General features: G+C 44.1%; 1 protein-coding gene across 1 annotated transcript in view; it reads left to right on the top strand.

The window, feature by feature from the left end:
* Positions 1-7,085, top strand: part of Tmem144 (transmembrane protein 144) — a 30,912-nt gene extending 23,827 nt beyond the window's left edge. The window contains exons 10-12 of the mRNA XM_050158834.1: positions 669-766; positions 3,714-3,767; positions 5,529-7,085. Coding sequence (XP_050014791.1) covers positions 669-766; positions 3,714-3,767; positions 5,529-5,612 — 236 coding nt within the window. The 3' untranslated portion in view covers positions 5,613-7,085. The remainder of the gene's footprint in view (positions 1-668; positions 767-3,713; positions 3,768-5,528) is intronic.
* Positions 7,086-27,180: the final 20,095 nt, after the last annotated feature.

Genomic DNA, 27,180 nt, shown 5'->3' with positions numbered 1-27,180 from the left:
GGGGGGGGGGGGGGGGGGGGGGGGGGGGGGGGGGGGGTACACTTTGTATTAGCCTGGAGGACTCGGGGAAGATGCCTGGAGAGCTCACAGAATGGGTCTGGGGTCACCATCCTTGAGTCACTGACTGGTAAAATAATAGTAGCTTCTCACTGAAGAGTTCAACATAATTCACCTTGGGTCATACATCCACAAGTAAATGTTTTTACATAAAATAAAACGTAAGTGACTTGATTAGTTTGAACGTCCGATTGATAGGCAACAGTATAGAGTTTTGATTAGACATCTGGTTAAGTACTGTGAACTACGGAGCTGGGGTTTTCACTTACAGGCCGGGATTAGGTCTTCCCCCAATTCTAGCATCATTCTCAATGTCGCTTGGCAGATGTGGTCAGACCGAGTACTTGCTAGACTCCTCTCCCATCCCCTGTCCCTACTCTGTTCCTCTCTTCAATAAAGAGAATTGAATGGTGGTCATCCTCACAGCAGCACGCGCAGAGGAATTGCTGGGTTTCCAAGGTGACCACAAAGCATAGCTCAAATCCCATAGGGGCCAACATCCATTTGGAAGGAACGCTTTTATCTGTGTGCGCTTTCGCATTCCACGGTGTGGGAGGTAAGGTGCTCGGCTGAGGACCACATTCTCCCACGGATGCTCCCTTGTGTTCCAGGCTTCCTGTCGGGGGTGCTGTGGGCCATCGCCACCTGCTGCTGGTTCATAGCCAACCACTCACTGAGCGCCGTGATCAGCTTCCCGATCATCACTGCTGTAAGTGGCCAATCCCCTGGGTTGTTCTAAGAGTCAGCAGACACGCTGCCGTTCTCAGCGCTCTGCTTCTTGATTGCTATGGCGTGGTGAATGTTCATAGCCTCTTTTTTACCAGGTTTGCAAATGCCTCGCCTTTGTATGTCCCTGCAGTTTGTCCTTTGGTCATCTTACCTAATGTCATCTGGGATGCGTTATGGTTTTCTGTTCGTGACTCTCTCCATCTCGTTTGTATGACAGCATATGAATATAGTGTGAAAGCAAAAGTGCTTCAGACTCCTTGACACTGCGTGTCCCTGGGTTAAGGAAGTTTCCAGAAATAACGCTGCACCTAATCATGGGAACTGCTGTCTGCTCCAGTGGTTTTTTAGGGCTTAATTATCTGAAACCCAGGTAACAGCAAAAACCAAAATGCTTATTTTGACATAGTGTAAGTAATGCTACAGCCACCCCCATTTTGAAGATGAGGAAACTGAAGCACTAGTAAGAATTATAGCTGAGTCACAGAACCGATGGAAACCAGAAACTTCAGAGAACGGTCCCCCACTCCTGTGGGTTGCCAGCTCACCAGCATCTTGAGCAGTCTCCTATCCGTTGGGGTAGATAAACACAGGTGTTTTCCTTAAAGATTTTTATCGCTGTTATTTTTAATTATGGGTATTTGTGTGTGTTGTGTGTGGACGTGTGTCCCTGAGTGCAGAGCCCTTGGAGCTAGAGTCACAGACAGCTGGAGAGCCACGCGACGTGGGTGCTGGGAGCAGAACTGGGTCCTCAGCAATAGCAATGGGGCTCTTAGTGGTTGAGCCACCCTCCTTCTATGCTCTCCTGACCAGAGTCAGTTGTTTATAATCAGGATCAGTTGTTCTCCTGGTTCCTAAATAATCATCCCAAACGTTTCTTATAAATCATTTTAGTAGCGTGTATGTGCAAAGTTAAAAAGCCTTAAAAATTGGATAGTCTAAAACAGATCTCATAAAGGCTTGCTGTGAGCTGTGGGTTTGTATTTTGGTGTTTGTGTGGAAGACAGTGTCTTTGTAGCCCAGGCTGGCCTCAAGTGTGAAATCCTCCTGCATCAGCCTCCAAATGCTAGCAATCACAACTACGTGTCACAAAGCCTGGCTCACACAGTGTGCTTTGGATGGGTCTGTGCCCATCAGACAGCCTTCAAACACAACTCAATTCAAGTAATCTGAGTAATTTTTTTCATTTAGAGCAAAGCAAAATGAAGTACCTAACTGTGCAGGGCTCAATAATTTTTTTTATTAGATCCAAAGTCCTTGTAAAAGGAAAACAGAAAGGGGACAGGAAGACCCCATTTCCCTGCTTAGGACCCCCTCACTCTTTGGTCTCTTTCTACCCTGGCAAACCAAGCCAATTCATTCAGAAGGCTTGGTCTCTTTGCCATTATTATTGTCTGTATTTTACTGGGTGCCCGTGTGCCAAGCGTCATGCTCATCACTTTAGGTTTGTCTTCTCAACACAGGAGCAAACCCATCTTCTCTTTCATAGGCTGACTTAGACGCCACATGATTTATTTCACAAAAGGAAAACCCACAGTTCAAATGTGCTAAGTGATTGCACCCGCCACAAAATACTCTCTTTCTTTGGCCCAACTTTGCCTGGGGTGTACATTACATTAGCACAGCACATCGCCCCTAAAACCACATACGTCCTCACAGAAAGGCTCAGAACATGGCTAAAGGAATCATTAGAAAAATCATCAGGTGGGAAGCTAGAGAGGCCAGTGGCGCCCAGTGGTCCTGTCTTCTCGCCACTAGTGTGGTGTTATTGGCATGTCGCCCCCTCTTCTGTCTCCTCCCGCCCCGCATGTGTCCTCATTTGATTTGGATTCCCGGGATCAGCACTTTACATCACTGGCCTACTTCTCTGACCCCTTTGATGCTGACTTCGCAGAGGCCGATGAATGCAGAGTAAAGCATTTTTTATTGCTTCCCCGCACACGCAAACTGGAAGCAAACTTGGTTGGGTCAGCCCTGTAGACAGTGGGTTTGGTCCTGGGAGAGAGAACACTGTGGAATTGTTTCTTGAAGCTCTTCCAGAGGCCCTGCAGGGCTCGGAGAGGAGTCATTAAAATTCTGGTCTCGTGTGTCTTCTTCCCCAAGATCACAGCTAAGCCAATGCCACGGTTTTCCTTGCTGGTGAAAAACATTCACACCAGATATCCACAGCTTCCCATTTTCACATTTAGATCAGTGCCCTTTCTCTTGTTTCTTCTCCTTTCCTGTTTTCTTTATTTTTTTTTCATTCTTGTCCTTGCCTCCAGTAACTCCCATTGCTTGCTGACTTGGTTTTATTATATAGAGATAGCCACGCCCCAGCCAAACCCACCAGAAACCACTCTCCTGCCATGAGGAACTCCTGAAGGTCTCGTGCTCAGAGCAGCTGTAGGCACTCAGATCAGGGGATTACAAGAAATCCAGGATCTGGGGTCTCACTGCTCCCAACAGGAAGCACTGTACAGTGAGGTGCAGCCCCTTCCTTCCCCGTTTCAAATTTTACTCTATTTCTTAAGACAGTTTTGCTAAGTTAGCCAGGCTGGCTTTGAACTCAGTCTTTAGCCCTGGCAAGCCTTCAATTTTCAATCCTCCTGCCGCAGTTTCCCGAGTATCTGGGTCTACAGACTCACACCACTAGGCCTGGCTGAAATAGTTTATCATAAATATATCACACAAAATAAAAGCATCTTGTGCCATAAATATAATAGTATCATCAAAACAATAGCAGTCATGACCATAAAGAGGAAAACAACAACAAAATGAATCTGTCTTATTTAATGATGTTACCTTGATTTTTGGATCAGTGTAGAGCTAAGGTTTAGAATATAGTTCTTTTCCCCTGAACATATTTTACATTGCCTGTAGCTCACTGCATTTTTCTAGGTATAGTTATATCAAAATATCTAATAAAATTAAAGTTCTTTTATTTTAAGGGTCCTGGACTTATCGCTGCTCTATGGGGTATCTTCATTTTCAAGGAAATACAGGTAAGGATAAGGAAATGATCACTGTCCCCAGATGTCGGTCTTCTCTAGGAAACTGAGAACTTTGGATAGACTCTTAAATTCAAAGGGAAAATGGACCCCCTGAGAACATCGTTCTTCTGCTGAGAGGTAGCATGGGGCTTAGCAAAGTGCAGAGATAGTTGGGCATGCAGCAAAATAAAACAAAATTAGAGAGAAGAAAGGGAAAAGAAAAGGAGGGGGACTCAAAATCTCATTGTGAGAGCTGCAGTGTGTCACAGTGAGTCCCGCAGCAAACCCTTTGGTCCGTGTATCTCTACTTGCAACTGTTCATTGCCAAGGCTCATTGGTCTAGTTTCGAGGCTTCTGGTTTCTACAACACTATCGATACTGGGTCCAAAATCTTCCTCACTTCTAAGGGCCCATTGTAGCATCCTATGATTTCCCTACTAGATGATCTAAAACTTGGGAAGGGAGACTAGTTCTGTGGGTCACGTGCTTAACTTGAAGCATGAAGACCCAAGTTCAATCCCAGAATCTAGACAGAATAAACATCCTGGTGTGGTGGTGTACACTTCTCATCCCAGCACTGGAGAGAAGACGAGGGGAGCTCCTGGGACTCTGGGTACCCAGCCCAGTCTAGGCGATCAGGACCACTAAGGTGTCCTGTGCATCTAAAGTTCATGAGGCCTTATTCTTGTTTTCCTTTAGAGTGTTCAGATCTTGCCTTACAGTGCACTGAGTCTATCTGTACAGAGAGGTGGCCATCATTCAGAAGGAAGAGCCAAAACAAAGAGGGCGCTGGGAACCATTCTATGTGAAAAATGTTGAAGGGGGCTAAGATATTGACCAGGAGAAGCTGCTGGCGGATAAAAGATGGTTGTTTCTCGGTGTTTGAGGGTTTAATCTCAGGAGCAATTTATTGAAATCGATCTCTGCGTACCCCTAAAGACAGATCTTATGGAAATGAAATATTTCTGCCTACCACAGGGAGATATTTCTTCGTGGCTCAACAGATGACTGAGCTGCGCTGGGATGAGCCTGTTGTCCATGCCTCCCATCCGCAGGAGGACAAGGCCATCTTCTTCATCCTCACACCTCTCTTCCTGTGTCTTTGGATCCACCCTCCTATCCATCCTGTCTGTGTTCATCCCCTTTCTCCTTGGTCTGCTTACGTTCATCTTGGCCCCTCCGATCTGTTTCCTGTCCTCCAAACAGTTGTAAGATTTTCCAGCATGCAAATCTAATGTTCAGCACCGATAGCTTCCTGTTCCCTTAATACCTTTTCGTTACTAGGGAAAAGTAGGGCCCCAAAGCATAGTAAGGCCCATAGGCTCCCGAACTCTCGGCAGGCCAATTACCCGCATCCTTGCCTTCATGCTCTCCTCTGTCCCTGGCTTGTTGCATGCGCCCTGAAAGGGTCCTGGAAAGGGCTGCAGCTGTGCTTCCTAATACCGACGGCGTAATAACGCCAAACCCGCTCGACACAGAGTCCAGGAACACACGCACAGACTACATGGCGGTTGCTTGTTAAATGCCCTCACCTGTGATGTTCCTTGCCTTTCTCTCAGGGCAGGCACTGTGGGTGAATCAGTAGCGGAGGAGGGGGAGGGAGGTAAAGAGAGGGGGTAGGAGGGGAGGAGAGCATGTGTCAGGACGGCATACCGGGAACCAGAGCAAACGATTCGGTAAAAGTCCATGACAGTCTCTTTAAAATATACACGTTGTAAATATAAACCTGTTTTACGTTGCATTCAATGCATCCATTCTTTTCTTATTCCTCAGGGTCTCCGAAACTACTTACTATTGTTGCTGGCCTTCTGCATCATCTTGTCTGGGGCCCTGTGCACGGCTTTTTCCAAAATCTAACCTATTCACAACAGGACCAGCAGGTGGCAGCAGTGGCTAGAAGAGCCCCAGTCCCGAACAAGGGAATGCCGGGGACTGCTAAACCTGCTGAATAGCAATGGATCTCTGCCACTCTGGGAATAAATGGATAGATGACTGTTTATTCCACAAACATGAGAATGAAGAGAGACCGTGAAAAGTCCTCCCGATGAGCTGTTAACAAAGGCAGGACTTCTCTGGAGAGCTCAAAGACAAGCTGCGTTCTTGGATCGCCCTGTCTGAGGGTGTTGATTCCATCAGTGTCCACTTCGCGTTATAATCCAGATAACAGGATGGATTTTGTACAAAGGAAATTGCCACCCACATTTATAACATTAACGAAGAGGAGCAGAAACAAATACTTCGTCGGCTGAGGGAAGAAACAGACTCACCTTATGGAATTCAGGTTCAAAGATACCAGGGCCCTTTGCTAGAGAAAGTAAATGTCACAGTTGCTAACTGAATGTTTAAAAGGCCAGCTCATTATTTTTAGCCAAAAATTGCTTTGACTTTAACATTGTTCAGCTCTTATCGTTGCCTGCCCCTCTTAGCTCAAAATATTTTGATAGTTATTCCAGATAAAAATCCATCCCCAGAGAGCAAGTCACCAGCCCTCACAATACGTTTGTGTGGTGTAATTCACAAACACACGTATGGTGCGCATGGTTGCAGATTTGGAGAACCATTCTAGAGTTGACAGAAATAAAGGTTTTACTTCATCAGGTTCAATTTAAAGGGAACATGCTCGTTGGACTCCTATATTTTTGTTTCTAAAATGCCATTACTTAAAATCAATTTCATCAGAAGTGTTTTGCTTTGATCCTATCTTAAATGATTTCCAGGAGACAAAAGGGCACAACAAATGTATTGATTTGATTCTTTAAGAAAACAACCAGCCCTGCAAGCACACTGCTTGTCACCATGGCGTCTGTACCCTAAACATCGCGACCGCACTTGGCTGTGCCTCGTACCCATTCCCTCCTGATTCTGCAGTCCTTGGCTGTGCCATAGAAGCAGAATAAGAGCACCCTTCACCTGACGATGCTCCCTCTGAGTTGTGCGGCTCTGGACCTTAGCATGTCATGCCTCCCGTGATGGGCCATTAATGATATCATGTGTCTTAAATTCTCTTGTGTGGGGTAGTTCAATCTCTTAAGTACGTCCACTAATGTCTTGTTGTCTGACAAACATTCTAAATGTGTTTGCTAATTGTTATTACATGTTAATCAAGGGGAATCAAAGCTTATAGATAGGGAAAAAAATCTTGGAACTTATCAAAACTACTGTCCTTATTACTCTCATCCCTGTTTGCCTCTCCAAATCAGAAATGTCACTGAATCGCTAACCCAGACAATATTTGATAATAATGTCTTTTACCCATTTTAGTTTTTACTTGAAATGTCATTAAATTATGTTGATATGACTTTTGAATAAATGTCTATGACAGAAAATCTATTTTTCTCCTTTAGATATATTTTGGAATGGTATTGTGGGCAGCTTTTAATTATTCTTTGTGAGATTGCCAATGCATATGCAGGATTTTAAACAGGAATTAAGGAAATTGCAAATAAAAAAACTAGTAAAAGACAAAAAGAGAGCGGGCCCTTATCCCCTCACCAAGCAACGCCTGCGGTGTTAATAAAAGTATTATGAGGGAAAGAAGCTTTTCAGAAATGGTTACCAAACAATTTACTGTTCGTGGTTGTGTTATGGGGCAGATCTGAGTCCTAGGGCATTTCCTGGCATTTGCCAAGTTCTGTGTCTTTCTGAACAGGAACCTGTGGTTACTAGGAAGGGAAGCCCCTTAGGAGTGGACTGGTGAGCCGAGGGGAAAGCTCAAAGGTGCTGGCCAGAGCCACGGGACCCTTTCTAATTGTGAACATAGCTCTGGTTTCTTGCAGGGTTCACTAACTGTCCGCAGCCTAGTGGAGAAGGGCTTCCAATCCTCCCGGCCAGGCTTCTGTATGTTCATCCTGGTGTAGATTTGGTGGTGTTGATTGGTTGTTTTTTTGTCTCCACTCCCTGCCAGTTCCTCTGCAGGAGCAAACAGGTCATCTCCGCTTTGTTCGCTCACCCCAGAGGCAAGGTTTTAATTTTCCCTGTCGTGTACGGCAGGATTCTGCAGCTTGGAGCATTCCTAGTTTTGCTCTCTGTTGCACCTTAATGAAAATGACAACCAGGTTTGTACCAAGAGCTCCTGCCATCTTGTGTCCAGAGAGGGAACTACACAAAGTAAAAGGCACCCAAAAAGACTGGTCTCCAGTGGGAGATGGGACCTGCAGGAGAGAGAACGGGAATCCTGGCATAGCCATGCAGCATTTCCTTCGGGACTCCGATCTTTACTCCTCTTTGACCTCACTTAGTGTGGGTTTATGATCTCGTCACATCGTTTAGTACGAAGTCATTGAACTGAAGAAAGGAAAGCTGTACAACTGTGTTTAGCACAACACCCTCAAAGAACAATTGCTGCTGACCAAAGTGACCCACGTCTATATTTACATAAAACATTAAAAACTAACATGCCAGTCTCAAAGAGGTTGTTTAGGTCAGAAGAGAAGATCACAGATTGTGCTGGGGATTGAGAAGCTGTCTGTTTTATGCAATCATATGAACATACTTAGTGTTTGGTGTCATTTATGACCCTTTTTGTTTTAGGACACATTTTGTATGATTTTGTCTCTTATAAATTTTACCTTGATATGTAAATGATTTAAAAGAACTGCAGCTAGGGGACACAGGGCTTCTCTTGGGTCTAGACAGTAGAGTTGAGTCTTTGTGTTGGAAATAAGCAAATGTGGACAAAGGAACAAAAGCAGTCCTGAGTGTCTGAGTCAGCTGTGTGCACAGCTACTTTGTACACTCACTGACACCTAAGATGACAGAAGGCAAGTGTGAGCAGTCAGCCCGTTCACACTCTCACTCCGTGCTCCAGACACCTGAGATGACGGAAGGCAAGTGTGAGCAGCCAGCCCGTTCACACTCTCACTGCGTGCTCCAGCACATCTCTTTGTAAGCTAACGCACGGGCGAGTCTCTGTCAGAAGCACTAGAAACATCTCCTTTTTAACAACGGGGCACACTCAGAATGCACATTTCCCCCGTGTGTGTGTCTGTGTCCCTGCCGACCTTCCTGCTCCACCGGAGCTCACACTCCACCCAGACCCCACCTACCTTGCTTTCGAGTATCGCAAATTTCTGGATGCACTTGGGATCCACTGTTGTGTCACCAGCACTGTGTTGCTGATGAGAGAACAGCCCCATCTCCAGCATCACGGGCTTAGTGAAGGGTCTCCAGACCCATTCCAGCCCTCCCGAAGGACAGGAGCATCCTGGTTTCCCTAGACATTCCTTGCCATCTCCCCTCACTGATGTAAACAGTCGATAAGTCATTGAGAGATCAATAGAGTCTACAATCTCATGGTGAAATAGTCCCTTCACAATAGCTCACACCCGATTAATACAGCGTCTGAGATCTACGAGCAAGGGAAACTTTTAATCTTCTTTAGTCATCACAGAGCAAAAGTGGGCCAGTAAGATGACTGAAGAGGGCAAAGAAAGGGGCTTGCTGCCAAGCCTGGCAGCCCGCCTAGCCCGCCAAACCTGAGTGCAATGCTTCAGACTCAAGTGGCAGAAGGAGAGAACAAGCTCCCATGAGAGAGTGCATACAACCACAAGAATTGTGCAGCTGAGAACTGAACATAAATAAAATTCATGTCCACAAATAAAAGATAGCAAGCAGGTTCTGATGAGCCATGATGGAAAACTTACTAATAACAAGGAATAAGGCACCAACACATGCAATGAAGTATTTGATCTTAAAAACCATTAGGCAGAGCCGGGCGGAGGTGGCCCATGCCTTTAATCCCAGCTCTCAGGAGGCAGAAGCAGGCGGATCTCTTTGAGTTTGAGACCAGCCTGGTCTACAAGAGCTAGTTCCAGGACAGGTTCCAAAACCACAGAGAAACCCTGTCTCAAAAAAAAAAAAAATTAGGCAGAGAGAGGGGGGGAAAGCCCCAATTCTTTCCAGGCTGAACATCCAGAGGGGAAAAAAAGCCCTAATGCTTATCAGGCTGAGCGCTGTTACCTTGTGTGAACTACAAAAGTTACCAGCGAGCACTAGGGAGCTGCAGGGCTACACACTGGCTGCTCTTTCAGAGGTCCTGAGTTCAATTCCCAGCACCCACAGGGCAGCTCACAACTGCCCACAACTGCAGTCTCATGCGATTCGGTGCTCTCTTCTGGTGTGCAGACATACAAACAGACAAAGAACCCCTATTCTTAAAATATAGAAATAAATCGAACTCTAAAAAATAAGATTTGCAGGGTCTTGATGAAGTTCAAAGTGAAGGCAGGCAAGGCCAAGATTTTCTTCTCGGCTATTGTTGGCTACTCACTAAATGCTGTGCGTGTCACTCTCTTGCGGATAAAATGAGCATCTGCTGAAAAGATGTCCTAACCGTCCAAAAGACAGCGTGACTCTCAGCCTGATGTAGCCTGATGCCTTGCCGCTTGCAGTCACTGCCAAAAATGGAGCGACTTATGAAACTCGACCATCTAATATGAGTCATTCAACTTTCATGACTGTGGAAAAATCAATCAAACGGTTAAAGTGAGTTATTCTCCCCCATATGAGGTACCTTTAATTTTTAATGACTATTAATCATGTAGTCAACCAGACAATGCAGTTTCACATTTGACCACCAGAGGACGGTGTAGGCCTGGTAATTTGGGACCCTCTCACAAACTGAGCATCCTCCGCCGGCCGCCTGGCTCCTGCACCTCCCCTCCTTCACAAACCTTCCCTCTAAAGAACTGCGCCTGTACCAAGAGCACGCGGATATTTAAGTCACTATTGCATCATTTATATCCTCGCGGTGTCTCGAGCTCTCCATGTGCCTTCTGTCCCTCCGTGACTGATTTCATCATCCTCTTGTTGGGATTTGGACTTCATCATTTAGTGTTCCAAAAGTTGAAGACATCACCAATTTGTTTGAGAAGTATTTAAGGGCAGAGTGTGCCCTTGTCCTAGAGAATCCAGGACGCGAGAATCTCCGCAACGGAGGCCACCAGCACCAGGGGCACAGCTAAGCCACACTGTTGGCTGACCTCGTGACACAGCGTCCTTTCTGACTCATCGGGCTGCGCGGCCTCAGTTTTCTCAAAGATGCGCGAGTAATTCTTTAGCTTAATTAGACGCCTCGGGTCACGGAGACCTGGAACGATTTGCCCTGTTATTTTTGAAGGCCTTTTTCCAATAAGAGGCTGAAATGTTTTCCCAGTGGGCTCATTAAGTCAAGCACTTGCCGTAACTACACGTCCAGCGAACGTGGAATCTTACAGACAGCTCTTCCCTGGCAGGCTGGGTTGAGAAGGTATGTTGGCCCTCCCTTTCTCCTGGGCATGGAATTATACTGGGCAAAGGTGATGTTCGGTCATGAGACTGTGTTTATTTCAGCTCTGAGACTCCTAGTGGAAAATCACAACACAAAGTCTACTGGAGACAGGAAGCTGGACATGTCTGACATCTCAGATCAAAAGCCAAGACGCTTTGCAGATTTGCCTCCTTCACAGGCTTAGAACCCTGCCCCACATTTAGGTGTTTCCGAAACTTAAAGTAATATTCTGTATATACCCTCCTGGCAATAAATCTGTTCACCTCAACATAAGACGGGAACGTATTTCCTAACTATGAGGTGAGGGAACATAAAATCGGTCTCACACTATTCTGACAGGTCTATGTGGCTCATGGGGGAAGATGGAAAACACGGCCAAGTATCATGTTGGACACTTGCATACCAGAAGGACTTACCGCAGGCGGCAGACAACACATGCCACGCTAGTAGTTCTAAATACATCTCTTTTCAATGGCTGTGGCAAAAATTGTAGATGTCCAATCACCTAGGAGGAACTTTCATACAGAATGAGATGGATGGTTCTCCCTGGAAAAAAAAGACTTCAAAGCCAAGGGTGAAAATGTAATTTTCTCAGGTTGTGTGCAGTCTTCCCTAACTCTGTTCCTTCAAGCAAACTTTCTTTTTTTTTAATTTAAATAACATTTTTTTCATTTATTTTACATACCAGTTTTCTCTCCCTCTTTTCCTCCAGTCCCCTCCCCTTTCCAATCTCCCCCCCACACACACACACACCCATTCCTCTTCCATCTCCATTCAGAAAGAGACAGGCTTCCCATGGGCTTGCACATCAAGTTGGGGCGCATGGAAGGCAGGTAATCCAGCTTGCAGAACAGGCTACCAAAAGCCAGCTAAGCACCAGGGAGAGGTCCTGCTACACAACTGTTACACAGGTGCAGAGGGCATAGGTCAGTCCCACTCTGCCTCCCTGACTGTTTGTCCAGGGTCCATGGGCTCCTGTGAGCTCAGGTCAGCTGTCTCTGTGGTTTTCCTGCCCCTTCCCATCCCCCCACCCCTCCCCACCCTCCACCCACCCTCACCCCACATGTATAACTTTCCTCAAGACTCTCGGAGCTCAGCGCAGTGTCAAACAAACTTTCTAGAAATGTCTTTGAGAAGACCATCAGAAACAAAGTGCCCCAATCCCTTGTCTACAAGAGCGTGGCAACAAAACCTGTTCTGCCTATGAATTGGAGTTCAAAACGACCACGAGAGTCTGACCCTTTCTGAATGATTCGCTTGCTGTTCATCAGCTCCGTGTGGAATGGACATCAATTTTATTAAATTAGGTTTGCTTTGTTAAACAAATTTGTCTTCAGAACAATGGCAAAGACACCAACCGAAAATTAAGCGCCCACTTCTCATTCTCTCCCCGTCTCCCAGTTTCTATTTTCTCATGCAGTCTTGGAGATTATTTCCAGTATTTCACCCATAGAACTCAAGGGCATCAATCTGTGTGCCTATCTTACATACTTGCTGTGAGGGTCCACTGTATGTTCCTAGACATCATGAAATGGGTACACATGAAGGCTTCTTTCCATTGACATACAGTTGTTTTTACTGTTGTTTTGGCTTGGTTTGAGGGATTTTGTTTTATTTTGTTTGTTTGCTCTTTTCGAGACAGGGTTTCTCTGTAGCTCTGGTTCCTGTCCTGGAACTCACTCTGTAGACCAGGCTGGCATCAAACTCACAGAGCTCCACCTGCCTCTGCTTCCCGAATGCTGGAATTAAAGGCGTGCGCCACCACTACCTGGCTGTTTTTATTGTTTTAACTATGATACAGTTTTCCGACAACTTTTATCTGATGACTTTAGCACTCACGGGGGCCTTTGCTTAAATTAATGATTACATTAGCAGTTGCAAAGGGGAGCTTATATGACTGTGCCATTAACTATATATCATTACCCCTTATTCTTCTACAAACTAACTTCTCCCTATGCCCCTCATTTTCTATGGGCTTAGGAGTAAATTTCTTCAGCGTGGCCCCAGGAGCTCCTCAGGTCTTCCATCAGTCTTTACGAATGCCTTGCTTTGCGAGACAACACACCTTGCTCTTTCTCTCACCCAAACTTGTAATCAGTTCCTATTTTCCAAAGACTAGCTCCTTTCATGGACAAGTGATTCCTAAGAGTAAGAATTGTCTAGTTTTCTTGCTTTCTGGAAACATCATCTCACTTGTCCACCTTTATCTGCCATTATTTGTTGTTTTGGTTTTTATTGACACCTTCTGATATCTAAATAAATATCACATGGTGGACACTGAGTTCCACATTCTTAATTAGGATCTTTTTCTGAGGTCTGAATTTTCTCAAATATTGTTAAGGGGGAGTCTGAAGATGGTAATTCAGTTTTGGTTCTGGTAGTCTCTTCCAAAATCGTTTACAAGTGTGTCTACGTGTTCCAGGCCCAACGACTTGTCTCTTTTCATCTTGTGTTGTTTCTTCAGAGAGAACAGACCTCCTCCGTCCTCTGCTGCCCGGGAAAGACAAGGCTCAAGGAGAAAGCAAGTGGCTCCTCACTCCTCATCGGGTTGTTACCTGTGCTGCCCGGCTCACGTGCCTACACTATTCTGCTCCGCTACAGCAAACAGCCAGGTGTTCCCCCTGCTACCCCACGTGATTCTCATTCTTGCCCCTAAAACTGTCCTTTAACGCTGCACAGTAAACAACAAGAGACCCTTACTGAGAAAGAAAAACTGTGAAGTCAGAAAAGTGAGTTTCCTGTTGAAAGAGGAATTTGCCTCAACTTCAAACATTTCGTTTTTGTTTTTCTTAAGATGAGTAAGCTTTGGGATTAATGATAAGTTACTATGTGGCACTTTCCCTAGGGTCATCCTCTGACCCAATTCCTTCTTCTTACCTTGAACTTAAACACACACATGTGCGCACACACAAAGGGAGAGAGAGACAGAGAGGGGAGTGGGGAGAGAGAGAGAACCAAAACTTAAGTCTTTAGAGTTCAGTGCTTTATGGGAACTTGAATTATTATGCAAAATTGAGAGACACAGTATTCCTCCACCTTTCCAAAGAGGCAGGTGCAGGCTCTTGGGTGTATTTCGGAAATCTTCCTAGAATAAACACTCAATGAGAAAGGAAGAGAGATGTCATGGGTGGACCGAAGCCAGGACAGTTCCTGAAAGGTTTCCATGCTGGGTCCAGGTTTTCATTCTCATTTTATACTCTAAAACCACAAGGTAGGGTAAACAAACAAGAGTTTACAGAAGCGTAAGTGGCAGTCGGCTGGTTGTTAAGGGCAACAACCCACTGTTTGAGCTCTTCCTCCAGGTTATTCTGTGCCAGGTAGCAAGTGAAGTCATGCTTGGCAGATAGGCAGCGTTTTAAGGAAATCACCAAATAAGTCACTGTCTAACCAATGAACTCTTCTACTTTATTCTGCTTCGGCAGAATTGTGGAGGCAAGAGCATTGGCAATGAGGGCCAACTGGTAACTTCTGCTTGGCTTCTCTTTTGGCACAGCTCACCTGCTTAGTGAGATCTCTTTGATTTCAAGAGATATAAACAACTTGAAGTGGACAGATATTTCACAGTTCATGTATTTGTTGTCTCGTGGTTATAAGAAAATTTGGAAACAGCAACCTCGGGAAAGTTTTCCCTTTGGCTCGTAGTTCCAGGGTACGGTCAGCCCATCGCGGCCAGGAAGTTTTGGTAGCAGGAGCTCTGGGAAGCTGATTACACAACCAGAAACATTTGTTGTGGCTGAAGCACGATTTGTGGGGTGTACTTGCTTCGGTGCCAAAATCTGCCAGGATGTGTTTTTATCTGAAGGAAAGACCAATCAGATGATTTGATCATGTTTATTTTTTAGCTATAGAATCTTGCACAGGTCATTACACATCTTTTATATTCACTAAGGAGCTATTAAATGGTTCATTTTGGTTTCTTATATTGGTATTATAGTCCAGGTGCAGTGAAAACACTGAACTGGACCATTCTGAGAGTAGTAAAAAAAAGTTCATTGAGTATCAAACAGCCAAGGCTCTCTCTGGGGCAAGGGAGGGTGCAGAGAGAAGATCAAAATGGTGGAAAAGGAAGTATATTTTATGCAACTGTCAACAGGGCTGTTTGGATTGACTGGGCACCATGCCTTGGCCCAAAATGGCTCACCTTTCGGGCAGTTTAAAAAAGGTTCCTGGTGATTCAAGGGAGGTTCCTAGTAAACAGAAATCCACTTTGAGACTTCTGTTTACCCAATAACAACCCTGTTTATCCAGCCAAAGTCCAACTGTTGAGGACATTGTCATCAGTACTGCCATTCTGGTGACTTTAGGCCTAGCATCTCTGTCTTTTGATGATGATAAGTCATCAATGTCATTTCCTGTTGGTTGGGGGCTTTACAAGAGGGAAGTCTTGAATGCAGGTCCAGAGCAGAAGCTCAGGTTAGCAGATGAAGGTAAGGAGACCTAGGAAATTCCGTCAGAAGCATCTTGTTTATGCGACCATAGTTGGGTTATTTCACTAATTCTCTCCTGGAGGAAGCTTCTGGGCTGTCAGCAAGTTGAGGGCTGGCCAGTTTTGCAGGACCAGCTAAAGCTAGGGAGATGAGTAATTGCAGGGCTGATGTTGTTTCCTGCGTGGTGACTGTCAGCTGAGTGGAGTCTACTGGGACAGATATAGACTATGGTCAGAAAGTACTGCTAAGGACTTGGGAGGATCTTTATCTCAGGCATATGTTTGAAATCTCTGGGCCTTTCTCGGACAAGAGATCTGGAGCCCATTTGAGCTGTGACAGATGGACCCAAGTCACATCTCCCTAAACCTTACATGAATTTATTTTTAAGTTAACGAAGGGAGACAGGAGTTTTAGATATGTCAGCAGGACCACGGTCTGTAATCTGCACTAACATCATCAGTGTAGAGAAAGCAGTCAACAAGTCTCCAGACAGCTTGAGGGGAACTCATGCCTTGGACCATAGCAAGAATAAGGCCGGATCAGTATCGGTGTGATAGAAGCGTGAACGTCCATCTGCAGTGAGAGAAACGTCCCGATGGGAAGGAGAACAAGGAGAAGAAGAGCCGCAGCACAGAAAGGATGGTTCTGGGGAAGGAGCGCAAACACTCGTTCTTCTTGGACAGAGGCCTGCACAGATGTAAATTGGACCCAGAAGTTTTCAGCTCAGTGGGGGACATTTTTAAGTCTATATTTAGAAAAGAAATCAGCCAAAGGAAACTTAAAATTTTTTTGAGCCTGTGACTATAATAATTTTATTTTCCTAAAAGCATTAGTAGTTGGTGCTTCTAACTGTTGTATCGCGTGGGCCCTTGTTCTGTCCTGCCCAGCTCGCAGCCACCCGGCTTGCTTATCCCCCTGAAATAACCACATGGAAATTGTATCGATTAAATTGCTGCCTGGCCCATTAGTTCTAGCCTCTTATTGGCTAACTCTCACATCTTGATTAACCCATTTCTATTAATCTGAGTATCAACACGTGGCTGTGGCTAACCGGGAGAGATTCAGCATGTCTGACCTGGCGGCTGGCTACATGGTGGCTCTCTGTGACTCTGCTTTCTTCCTCCCAGAATTCTGTTCTGTCTTCCCCGCCTACCTGAGTTCGTCCTATCAGCTAGGCCAAGGCAGACTCTTTATTTAACCAATGAAAGTAACACATAGACAGAAGACCCTCCTACACCATCTAACTGTCACCAAGACCAGATTAATCACTTATCAGAACTCTGCTGATTACCATTAAACTTTGAACTTGGAAGTTTTGCAATAACACGTATCATTTTAAGTCTCGTTTTCCACATGCATCTGTTTCTCAAATCATCACAACTTCCACAAACTTCTATTTTTCTTTCCCTCCTGAAAACATCCAATCTTTTTCATCTTTATTATAATTTGCATGTTTAGAGTAGTCATTGAGTTTAATAAAGGAAGAGTAAAAAGCAATATGTAAGTAAGTCAGTAACAACAGCATGGTAGTTTTGAGCCTTTGTGTGTGTGTGTGTGTGTGGAGGCCCAAAAATGTGAGCCTGTTTTCACCTTGACTAAAGGTCAGAGAGTTGAAACTTACTTCTAATCCTTCAAAGTTCTCGTCTGTTTCTACCTCAAGCAAAGGTCCCACTTAGATTTAGATCAAAGAGTTCAGTTCTCTCAAGGTTATTGTCAACAGGTGTGGCTAATAGCCAGACTTTGTCTTTCAGGAATAGAGAAGTAGATCTGTTTATGTCCAAACAAAAGTCTAAGGATCCTACTAAATTCCTACACCCTCAAAGAGACAACAATGGAGTCAACCTAGGAAGTAGTTTACCTACAAAATGTTTTGGTCTAGCGTGTGAGAGGACTTGTCCTAGCAACTGAATGTTTAACTAAGAATGTAGCCTGCAACCTTTGACTGGCATGTTCATTTCCTTGTTATCATATTACTGCAGTTTTTTTTTTTTTAATCTTATTCCTACCCTTAGGGGTTGAGGTATTTTAAGCAAACTGGAAATTAAACATGAGTGATTTCAGTACTCACTGGAACTCCCTCCCGGTACTATCCTGTGTTTTCTGTTTTATTATTTTCACTCGTGTCTCTGTACTCTTTTCTAACTTTTCTAATCCCCATGCCCATTCGCCGCTAAGTGGTATCTTTGTCAAAGCTGGTCTCAGACTTTTTTTTTTAATATAAAACTGTCCTTCTAGCTCAACAGTTCTCATCCTGTGGATTGTGACCACTTTGGCAAACCTCTAACCCCCAAAATATTTATATTACAATTCATAACAGTAACAAAATTACAGTATGAAACAGCAATGAAAATAATTTTATGGTTGGGAGGTGCCTAGTCTTACTGCAACTTGGTATGTCATGTTCTGATGATATACATAGGAGGCTTGCCCTTTTCTGAAGAGAAAGAAAAGAGTAGTGGATTGGGGGTCAGAGAGGAAGTGAGGGGGGACTGGGAGAAGAGGAGGGAGGAGAAACCACTGTAAGAATGTAAAAATAATTGAAAAATTAAAAGTTGGTAACAATAACCCATCAAAATAAACCATATTGCTGAAAGGAATATATTCTCAATAGTTTTAAGAGACAGTTTCGTATCTAGAATAAAAAGATGAATTTAAATGAGTTTAATCATGTTGGACTATTAAACATCAGCAATTGAAGGCCAAGATTTTCCTTATTGTTTTTCTTTGCCCTGTTGACAAACCTTTTAGACCTCTGCTCTAATATCAATTGTGAATTCTTCTTAAAAAGACTGGCTCAATGGAGATCATATTTGAGTCATGCTACAGAATGTAACCACAGAACACAAAATACAGTTCTTTCCACTACCAGGTTATTTGGGCAGCACATCTGTTACGCTGATTTTACGAGGGGAATAAGAATTCTGTTTTCCTCCAGTGTTTTTATGTGCTATGCCAGACACTTAGAGACCCAGTTCCCCTCTTCCTAAACATTCTGTTTGGAAGTCAGTTCTCCTGGAAACAAAGCTATTCATATAAATTTCTAAAGTATCACTCCCTACTCAAGTCTCAGACCATCTGAAAAATCTGACTGTTAATTCATCCCCAGCGCTTTCTTCTGTGGATGGAAAATATGATGAGATAGTGAGGCTGTGGTTCCAGGAACTGGGGTGGAGGCAGCCAGCGTCTTGTGCCCTGACTGCACAGAGGAGAACAAAGAAACATCTAGATAGCAGCCCCAGGTACGCAGGTTTCTGTGGTATCTGCTCCCCTTTCCTTCCCTAAGCTCACTTTAATTAGCCACCGTATTCTGAGCGCTAGCAGGAGACCAGGAGAACGAGCCAGACTGCAGACAGCATTGTTCTCCAAAATTATTGCTGCAGTCTTGGCATCAGCCCCGTCAGAATGAAGGAAAGAATGCATTACATCGTGTGAGAAGAGGGGAGGGTTTTCTCTTTTTCTTCTACAGAGCATAAGCGATGGAGAAACTGAAGTAGCTTATCTATTTGAAAGTCATGATTCACGGCCCCTTTCCAACCCTGGGCCGATGTTCATTTTCAGAGCTCCCTGGCTAACATGCATTAACACTGTTCAGAGTAGAGTCTGAACTAACATTAGGGTCACTGTACAGAATTTCGAGACCCTATTGCATGCCACTTATGTGAAATACAGCCGTAAGGTGGCCAAGGACCTTGCACCAAAATCTATGGAGCTTACAGTCATAAACGATGAATACAGTGGTGTTATGTGAGTGCACGCATGCACACACACATACACACATGCATATGCACAGAGAGACAGAGAGAGAGAGAGACAGAGAGAGAGGAAATGGGGTACAGATGAGTTTATCTCCTGGAGGGGAAAATGTAGACAATGAATTACCTATTTTAAATTTAAAATAATGTTTCTTGACATTTTTAAATTATCACACCTCTAAATATCATTTTTAGACATTTTCCCCTAATTGTCTCCTCTCCAGTGAAATAAATAATCAGTAATAAAATTCTGCTGCATAGGTTCAGATCGTAGAGAGCCACCAACCATGGCAACATCTAAGAGTTTTCACCTTCCATCACCCAAGAGCCCACCCCTCAAGGCATACTTGGAGGAACAGACCCACGGGAATAGGAGGGAGTCTCCCTGCACAGTGCAGAAGAAAATGTTCACTAGATGGATTGGGAAAGCCTCTCAGGAAGCAAAACAGACTGGCTTTGAAATAAGGCTACAGTTTGTGGATGAAGGGAAAGGAGCAGCTAGGTGGGATGGACTGCGGCTGCAATCCCAGCACCCTGCAGGGGGAGGCAGGAGGCTCACAAGTGTGAGTTCAAGGCTAGCCTTTGCCATATAGCGAGAAACTGGGGAGGAGGGAGAAATGAGGGAGAGAGGAATGGAGGGAGGACGGGAGGGAGGGAGGGAAGAAACACCGAGTCAACGGAGCTTCCCAGTATTTCAGAGTTGAGAGAGAGAAACCCTGCCAAAGTTTCGAAATGGCCCTCCCAGCTCATATTCTTTAGGGCTATAAGATTAATTTCTATTTATTAATCTATACAACACATAGTTTTGATTACTATTAGAAGCTTACTGGAGCGCTTCCAACTGTTTGGGTTCTCATCAGGGGTGATATCAAAGACAGTTGTGGTGATTTGAATGTGAGCTTGTAGGGGCTAATTACATTCAAAATAATCTTATAGCCCTAATATCTTGTACCTACATTTTAAGACCCTGACATCCAGTCACACCTGCACCGCTTTTTAATCCTGTCATCTTTGCTCGTGTAACTGCATGTCTTCGTTAGCCTAGTCCCCGGGGCTTAGCCCTCCTGGCTTCTCTGGGGACCATGCTCTTTTTCAGGCCAGGCATCGTGGTGAACGGCCTCAGTTGCCCCCATCATTCGTTTCCCCGTTCTTTTTCACCCACCTAACATGTTTCACTTGCAGGGTTAGCTACTTTAAAAAAAATAATAATAACTGCTTGTCTTTTATTTTTGAAGTTGATGATTTATATCAAATAGACCTTTATTCCAAAATTAGAAGAATCGCCTTGGTCTTACACATTTAAAGGAATGCTTAAATGTTTGAAATAATCTTAATTACTTTTTTACTTATATTAAAATTTTTTTTCATTTTATGTACCAGCTCTAGTTTCCTCTCCTACCTTCTCCCGTCCCCCCTGTCCCCCATTCTACTCCCCATCCACTCCTCTGAAGGAATAAAGCCTCTCTTGGGGAGTCAACAAAGTCTGGTATACCAAGCTGAGATAGAACCAAGCCCCTCCCCTGTATCTAGGCTGAGCAAGGTATTGCATCATAGGAAATGGGCTACAAAAAGCCAGTTCATGCTCCCAGGATAAGTCCTGATCTCACTGCCAGGGTTCTCCCAACAGATGAAGCCACACCAACTGTCACTCACATTCAGAGGGCTTAGCTCAGCCCCATGCAGGACCCCCAGCTGTCAGTCCAGAGTCCCGGAGCTCCCACTAGCTTAGGTCAGCTGTCTCCGTGGTTTTCCCCATCATGGTCTTGCCCTTGCTCATGTGATCCCTCATCCCTCTCTTCAACTAAGCTCCAGGAGCTCAGCCCAGTGCTTGGCTGTGAATCTCTGCATCTGTTTCCATCAGTTACTGGATGTAGGTTCTATGATGATGATTAAGATAGTCACCAATCTGATTATAGGGGAAGGCCAACTCAAGCACCCTCTCCATTATTGCTATAAGTCTTAGCTGGAGTTGTAGCGCACCATGCCCATCTGCACTCTACAGTTCGTGAACCAGGCAAGGGGCTGGAGAGTGAAACACACAAAGACACACAGAGACACAGGTCATCCTTGAAACAGGAATGCCCTAAGAATGCCCCCTTTGTTGTGTCCAGGGGCAGCTTATATAGGGATCCTTAACTGATAGCCACACCCCCACCAAACACACCAGAAACCACTCCCCTGCCATCAGGAACTCTTGAGGGTCTCGTGCTTAGAGCAGCTGCAAACATTACAAGTTGTTTACCAGAAATTCAGGATCTGGAGGGTTCACAGCTCCCAACAGAGGTCATCCTTGTAGATTCCTGGGAATTTCCCTAGTATCTAGTTTCTCCTTAACCCCATAATGGCTCACTCTATCAAGATATATCTTGCATTGTAACCTCTCTCAGTTCCTCCCCCAACTCAGTCATCTCAAATCCTCATGTTCCTATCCCCCATTCCCTCCCTTCTACTCCTCTTCCCAGTTTACCCAGGAGATCTCTCCTAAACACCTTCACAGGAAGATCCATGTGTGTCCCTCTTAGGGTCCTCCTTTTTACCTGGCTTCTTTGGGGTTGTGGATTATAGCCTAATTATCCTTTGCTATCCATCTAATAGCCCCTTATGAGTGAGTACATACCATGTTTGTCTTTCTGGGTCTGGGTGACCTCACTCAGGATGGTTTATTCTAGTTCCATCCATTTGCCTTCAGATTTCAAGATGTCATTGTGTTTTTACCACTGAGTAGTACTCCACTGTGTAAATGTACCATATTTTCTTTATCCATTCTTTTGTTGAGGGGCATCTAGGTTGTTTATAAGTTCTGGCTATTACAAATAATGCTGCTATGAACATAGATGCTCACATACCTTTGTAGTATGAGTCTGCATCCTTTGGGTATGTGCCCAGGAGTAGTATTGCTGGGTTTTGAGGTAAGTTGATTCCCAATTTTCTTAGAAACTGCCATATTGATTTCCAAAGTGGCTGTACAAGGTTGCATTCTCATGAGCAGAAGCGGAATGTCCCCCTTGCTCCACATCCTCTCCATCATGAGCCATCATTAGTATTTTTATCTTAGCCATGCAGACAGGTGTAAGATGGTATCTCAGAGTCATTTTGATTTGCATTTCCCTGATGACTAAGGATGTTAAAAAAAAAAAAACAGGATAGCCAAGAAACAATCCTGTACAATAAAGGAACTTCTGGGGTCATCACCATCCCTGACTTCAAGCTCTAACATAGAGCTATAGTAATAAAAAACCAGCGTTGTACTTGCATAAAAACAGACATGTGGATCAATGGAATCAAACTGAAGATCCTGATATTAACCCACACACCTATGAATACCTGATTTTTTTTTACAAAGAAACCAAAATTGTACAATGAAAAAAAGAAAGCATCTTCAACAAATGGTGTTGGCATAACTGGATGTCAACATGTAGAAGAATGCAAATAGCTCCATATCCATCCCCAGGCATAAAACTCAAGTTCAAATGGGTCACAGACTTCAACATAAATCCAGTTACACTGAACCTAATAGAAGAAAAAGTGGAAAGAGCCTTGAACACATGGGCACAGAAGACAAGCTCCTAAGTATAACGCCAATGAGAGCAACAATTAATAAATGGGGCCTCCTGACACTGGAAAGCTTCTGTAGTCAAAGGACACGGTCAATCAGACAAAATGGTAGCCTACTGAATGGGAAAAGATGTACACTAACCCCACATCTGACAGGATTTCTCTGCAGTTTTAGAGCATGTCCTGGAATTCGCTCTGTAGAACAGACTGGCTTTGAACTCTCAGAGATCTGCCTGCCTCTTCCTCCAGAGTACTGGGATTAAAGATTAAAGGTGTGTACCACCACTATCTGCCCCACTGTTCAATTTCCATGAGTTTTTAGACTTTCTGCAATTGGTGTTGTTGTTGAATTCTAACTTTAAGCCATTCCTTTTTTTTTTTTTTTTTTTTTTTTGTAACTGTTGAGGTTTACTTTGTCACCGAGTGGTGTGGTCGATTTTAGAGAAGATTCCATGAGGTGCTGTGAAGAAGGTACATTCTTTTGTGTTTTGGTGGAATGTTGTAGATATCTTTTAAGTCCATTTGAGCCATAACATCTGTTAGCTCCCTTATTTCTCTGTTAAGTTTCTGCCTGGCTGACCTGTCCATTTGTAACGCAACGTCTGCTGTATGTGTCATGTGATACAGGATGGTTCATGAGTCAGGCCATGGCCTGGACATTGAAATCACATAGACAGGGTAATGCCAAGAATGCTTTTTTTTTATTGTGCTCCAGAGCAGCTTATATAGGGTCTCCTTGACTAAAGGCCACACCCTAACTCTCAGCTGCAAGCCTACCAGAAACCACTCTGCTGCCATCAGGAACTCCTGAAGGTCTGGTGCTCAGAGCAGCTGCAAGCATAGGAAAACAAGATGTTTACTCCAGCAGGCAGGGGGTCACAGGAAATTCAGGGTCCGGGGGTCCACAGTCCCCAACATCCATTGGTAAGAGTGAAGGGTTTAAGTCTCCCACTATTAGTGTGTGGTGTTTGATGTGTGATTAAAACTTAAGTAATGTTTCTTTTCGAATGTGGGGCAGGCTTTCAGGCAAGCCAGGCAAAAGTCGGGAGGTTTAAACACACAAAGCTTGAGACACAGGTAAAAAAGAATGCCCCTTTTATTGTGTACCAGAGCCACTTGTATATGGATCCTTGATCAATAGCCACACCCCAGCCAAACCCATTAGAAACTATTCCCCTGCCATCAGGAACTCCTGAGGGTCTCATGCTCAGAGCAGCTACAAACAGAGGAAAACAAATTGTTTTGCTCAGAGCAGCTGTAAGCATAACAAGGTGCTTACAGGAAATTCAGGGTCTGGATCCACAGCCCCCAACAATCCCAACTAACTGAGAGGTTGAAACTGGAAGAGCTTAAATTCAAGGCAAGCCTGGATCTGCAGTTAAATCTGTCACACATTTGTAAATATTTGAAAATTGTTTGTGAAGAGATGGGCTATAGCCCAGTGGCAGAGCCCTTGCCTAGCACGTGTGAAGCCCCCAATTTAATCAAAGTACCACAAAATACAAAAAACTCAATGCCGAGTGTGAACTGTGTAGCCATTGGGTGCAGGGGTCCAACAACCAAGTCACCAAAGACCCACATGGCTTACTCTTCTCTGCCGTCTATTTCATTCAGTCTCAGGCCCAACCCATGTGCCCCAAGACAACAGTAGGGGACCCAGGAAGCAGGTCTAGATTCGGCAACAGCCAAAGAAGGGCACGAGCCATCCGTACAATAGCTCCTTTTTAAAATACGAAAAATGTCTCCCTTTGAAAACCATGCAGCACCTTGAGTCACGTGACCTGCACTAAGCGGACCTCTAACGGAGCTTTCCTGCTGTAGATTTATTGGAAGACAACCGCCACTGAGCTCACAGCAGAGTCCAGAAATAGACAATTTACACTGGTGACTCTTTACTTGATAGGCCACAGCACAAAGACAAGAAAAATAATAATATTCAACTCAATAGATGCTCATGACTTGGACAAGGTGGACAGTTTGGCACTGAAACAATAAATAAACATTAAACCTGAACAAAGTCCTTTCCTCAGAACTCCTCGTTGTTAGTGACGAGCCGCCAGAAGATGCCACAGGCTACCACGAGAGTGACTTAGCTGTCACACTGGGGACAGGCTAACACTGAGAGCTCACTTCAGCAGAAGCCTTTCTCAGGCTGGACATGTTGTGACCCTCCTCCACCCGGCCGCCCTCCATTCGCACCCACCATGTGGCTCAGACACCATCTCCAGCCCCAGCTGTTTTACTGGGGCAACCTGCACTCTTAGAATGTTCCCGACGGTTTCTGGAACCTCTCTACTATTTCTGGAAAATGACAAATGACCAGACTTGTTTTTTTTATAAAAAGTGACTCTTCTCTGGAAATAGAAGCTGTGGGTTTTGCTGCCAACAGCCAGATAGATAATTTACAAGCTTGCGTTCTAAGAGAATCAGAGGGCAGTAAAAGGGGGTGGAAGTCTTTGCTGGCTCAGCACGTAGGACCCGCGTACACAGGGCAGGCAGTTCTGACTGCCCCCGTTCAGAGTCTGGGCCACAAGCTACATACTTTAAGATATTTAAAATGTTCTGTTTCTAAATCCACAATTGGATGAAAGGTGGCTCTTGTGAATGCTTTGATGTCATAATTCTTTCCCAACACTCTTAGGAAGATCAAACATGGATGGAAAACTTCATTGAAAATCACCTTATTTCCATCTCTGCTAAATCAAAGCAGCTTCACCAAGCAGGCGATGTCTGGCCCTGTCGTCTTCTCTGCAGACACTAACCAGGAGGAGATAAATGGCGCCTGGGAACGGAGAGCTGAAGATGAAAGGGTCACTATGTGCTTTTCTGCCAGCCGTTCTGTGCAGCTCCTCTGGGTGCCTGACTCCACTCGGACAGACAGCAGGAGATGCCTGTTGCCATGTTTGTATTCCTCTACCTCTGCAAACACCCAACTAAATCTTAAACTATTCAGTACTTCTTTTAGCTTAAGTCATTGGTTTTTATTGTAATATAGAAATGTAATGAATAGCAAAAATAATACAAATGGAAAAGACAGAAGCACCTTGATATTCATAGTTCTGACAACTCAGAGACAAGAGTTAACTCGTCGATGTATACATTTCCAGAACTTTCTGTGCATCAAAATGGATCTACACATACACATAATATTCTTATCAAAAGATGGTAATACATTTTAATTTACCAAATATATTTTAGTAAGCACCATTATCCATTCTTATATAATAGTACATTACATAGTTATATTTTAATTTAACAAATTGTCATTATCTTCTTAGCTATAAATATATTATGTCCATTGTTCTAATTAAAGCCACATTTTAAAGAATGTCTGTCTATTTCTATTTGTTAATCTTTTAACTTTTAAAGAAAATATATTTTAAAATATTATATTTTCCTATACTTCTTTTCTGTTTAAAATGAAGAAGATAAAACAATCAGAGAATTTGATGTTACTTGACATATTAAAAATGATACATGTCACCTGGCATCATTGGAATGTAGCTATATTTAGTGATTATCTAGTTTTTATTTGTTTTTTTTGTTTGTTTGGTTGGTTGGTTGGTTGGTTTGTAATTTTTGAGACAGAGCTTCTCTGTGCAGCCTTTGCTCTCCTGGAACTTGTTCTGTAGACTAGGTTGGCTTCAAACTTAGAAACTAGCCTGCCTCTGCCTCACAAGTGCTGACTTAAAGGTGTGCAGTTCTTTAGACAGGTTCTCTCTACCTGGCTCTGGCTGCCCAGAAACTTCCTATGTAGACCAAGTTAGTGTTAGAGTTAGGGGTTAGAGGTTAGGGTTAGGGGTTAGTGGTTAGTGGTTGTTAGGGTTAGGGGTAGAGGTTAGGATTTCATGGTTAGTGTTAGATGGCTAGAGTTAGGGTTAGGGTTGAAATTTTAAAAGAGATTTGGATTTTCAAAGAGATGGTATTTTTTAAAGAGATTGAACTTTTGACGTGTTTGAATATGTAAGAGGCTTTTAAAGTTATTTATGTATTGTGGTATCAATATTAATGCTCCATCTTGGGGGTGAATGAGAAAGAGAAGGTTCTAATTGAAAACCGATGTGCCTGTGTGTCACGTTGACAAGGGGTCAGCTGTACTGGCTGGTTTATGTCAGCCTGACACAAGCCGGCATCATCTGAGCTGGGAGAGCCTCACCGAGAAAATGCCTTCGTCAGATCATGCTGTAGGCAAGTTTGTGGGGCATTTTCTCAACTAGTGGTTGATGTGGGAAGGGTGGTCCTGGGTGCAAAAAGAAAGCAAACCATGAAGAGCAAGTCCATAAGCAGCACCCCTCCACCGCCTCAGCAACAGCTCCTTCCTCCAGGTTCCTGCCCTTCTTGGGTTCCTGTCCTGACTTCAGTTGATGATGAACTGTGATGTGAAAGCATAAACCAAATAATTTCTTTCCTCCCCAAGTTGCTTT

Source organism: Alexandromys fortis, unplaced genomic scaffold, assembly GCF_014885135.2.
Source record: "Alexandromys fortis isolate MF-2015 unplaced genomic scaffold, M_Fortis_MF-2015_v1.1 scaffold_102, whole genome shotgun sequence".
NCBI lineage: Eukaryota > Metazoa > Chordata > Mammalia > Rodentia > Cricetidae > Alexandromys > Alexandromys fortis.
This window is presented reverse-complemented; position numbering and strand designations above follow the sequence as displayed.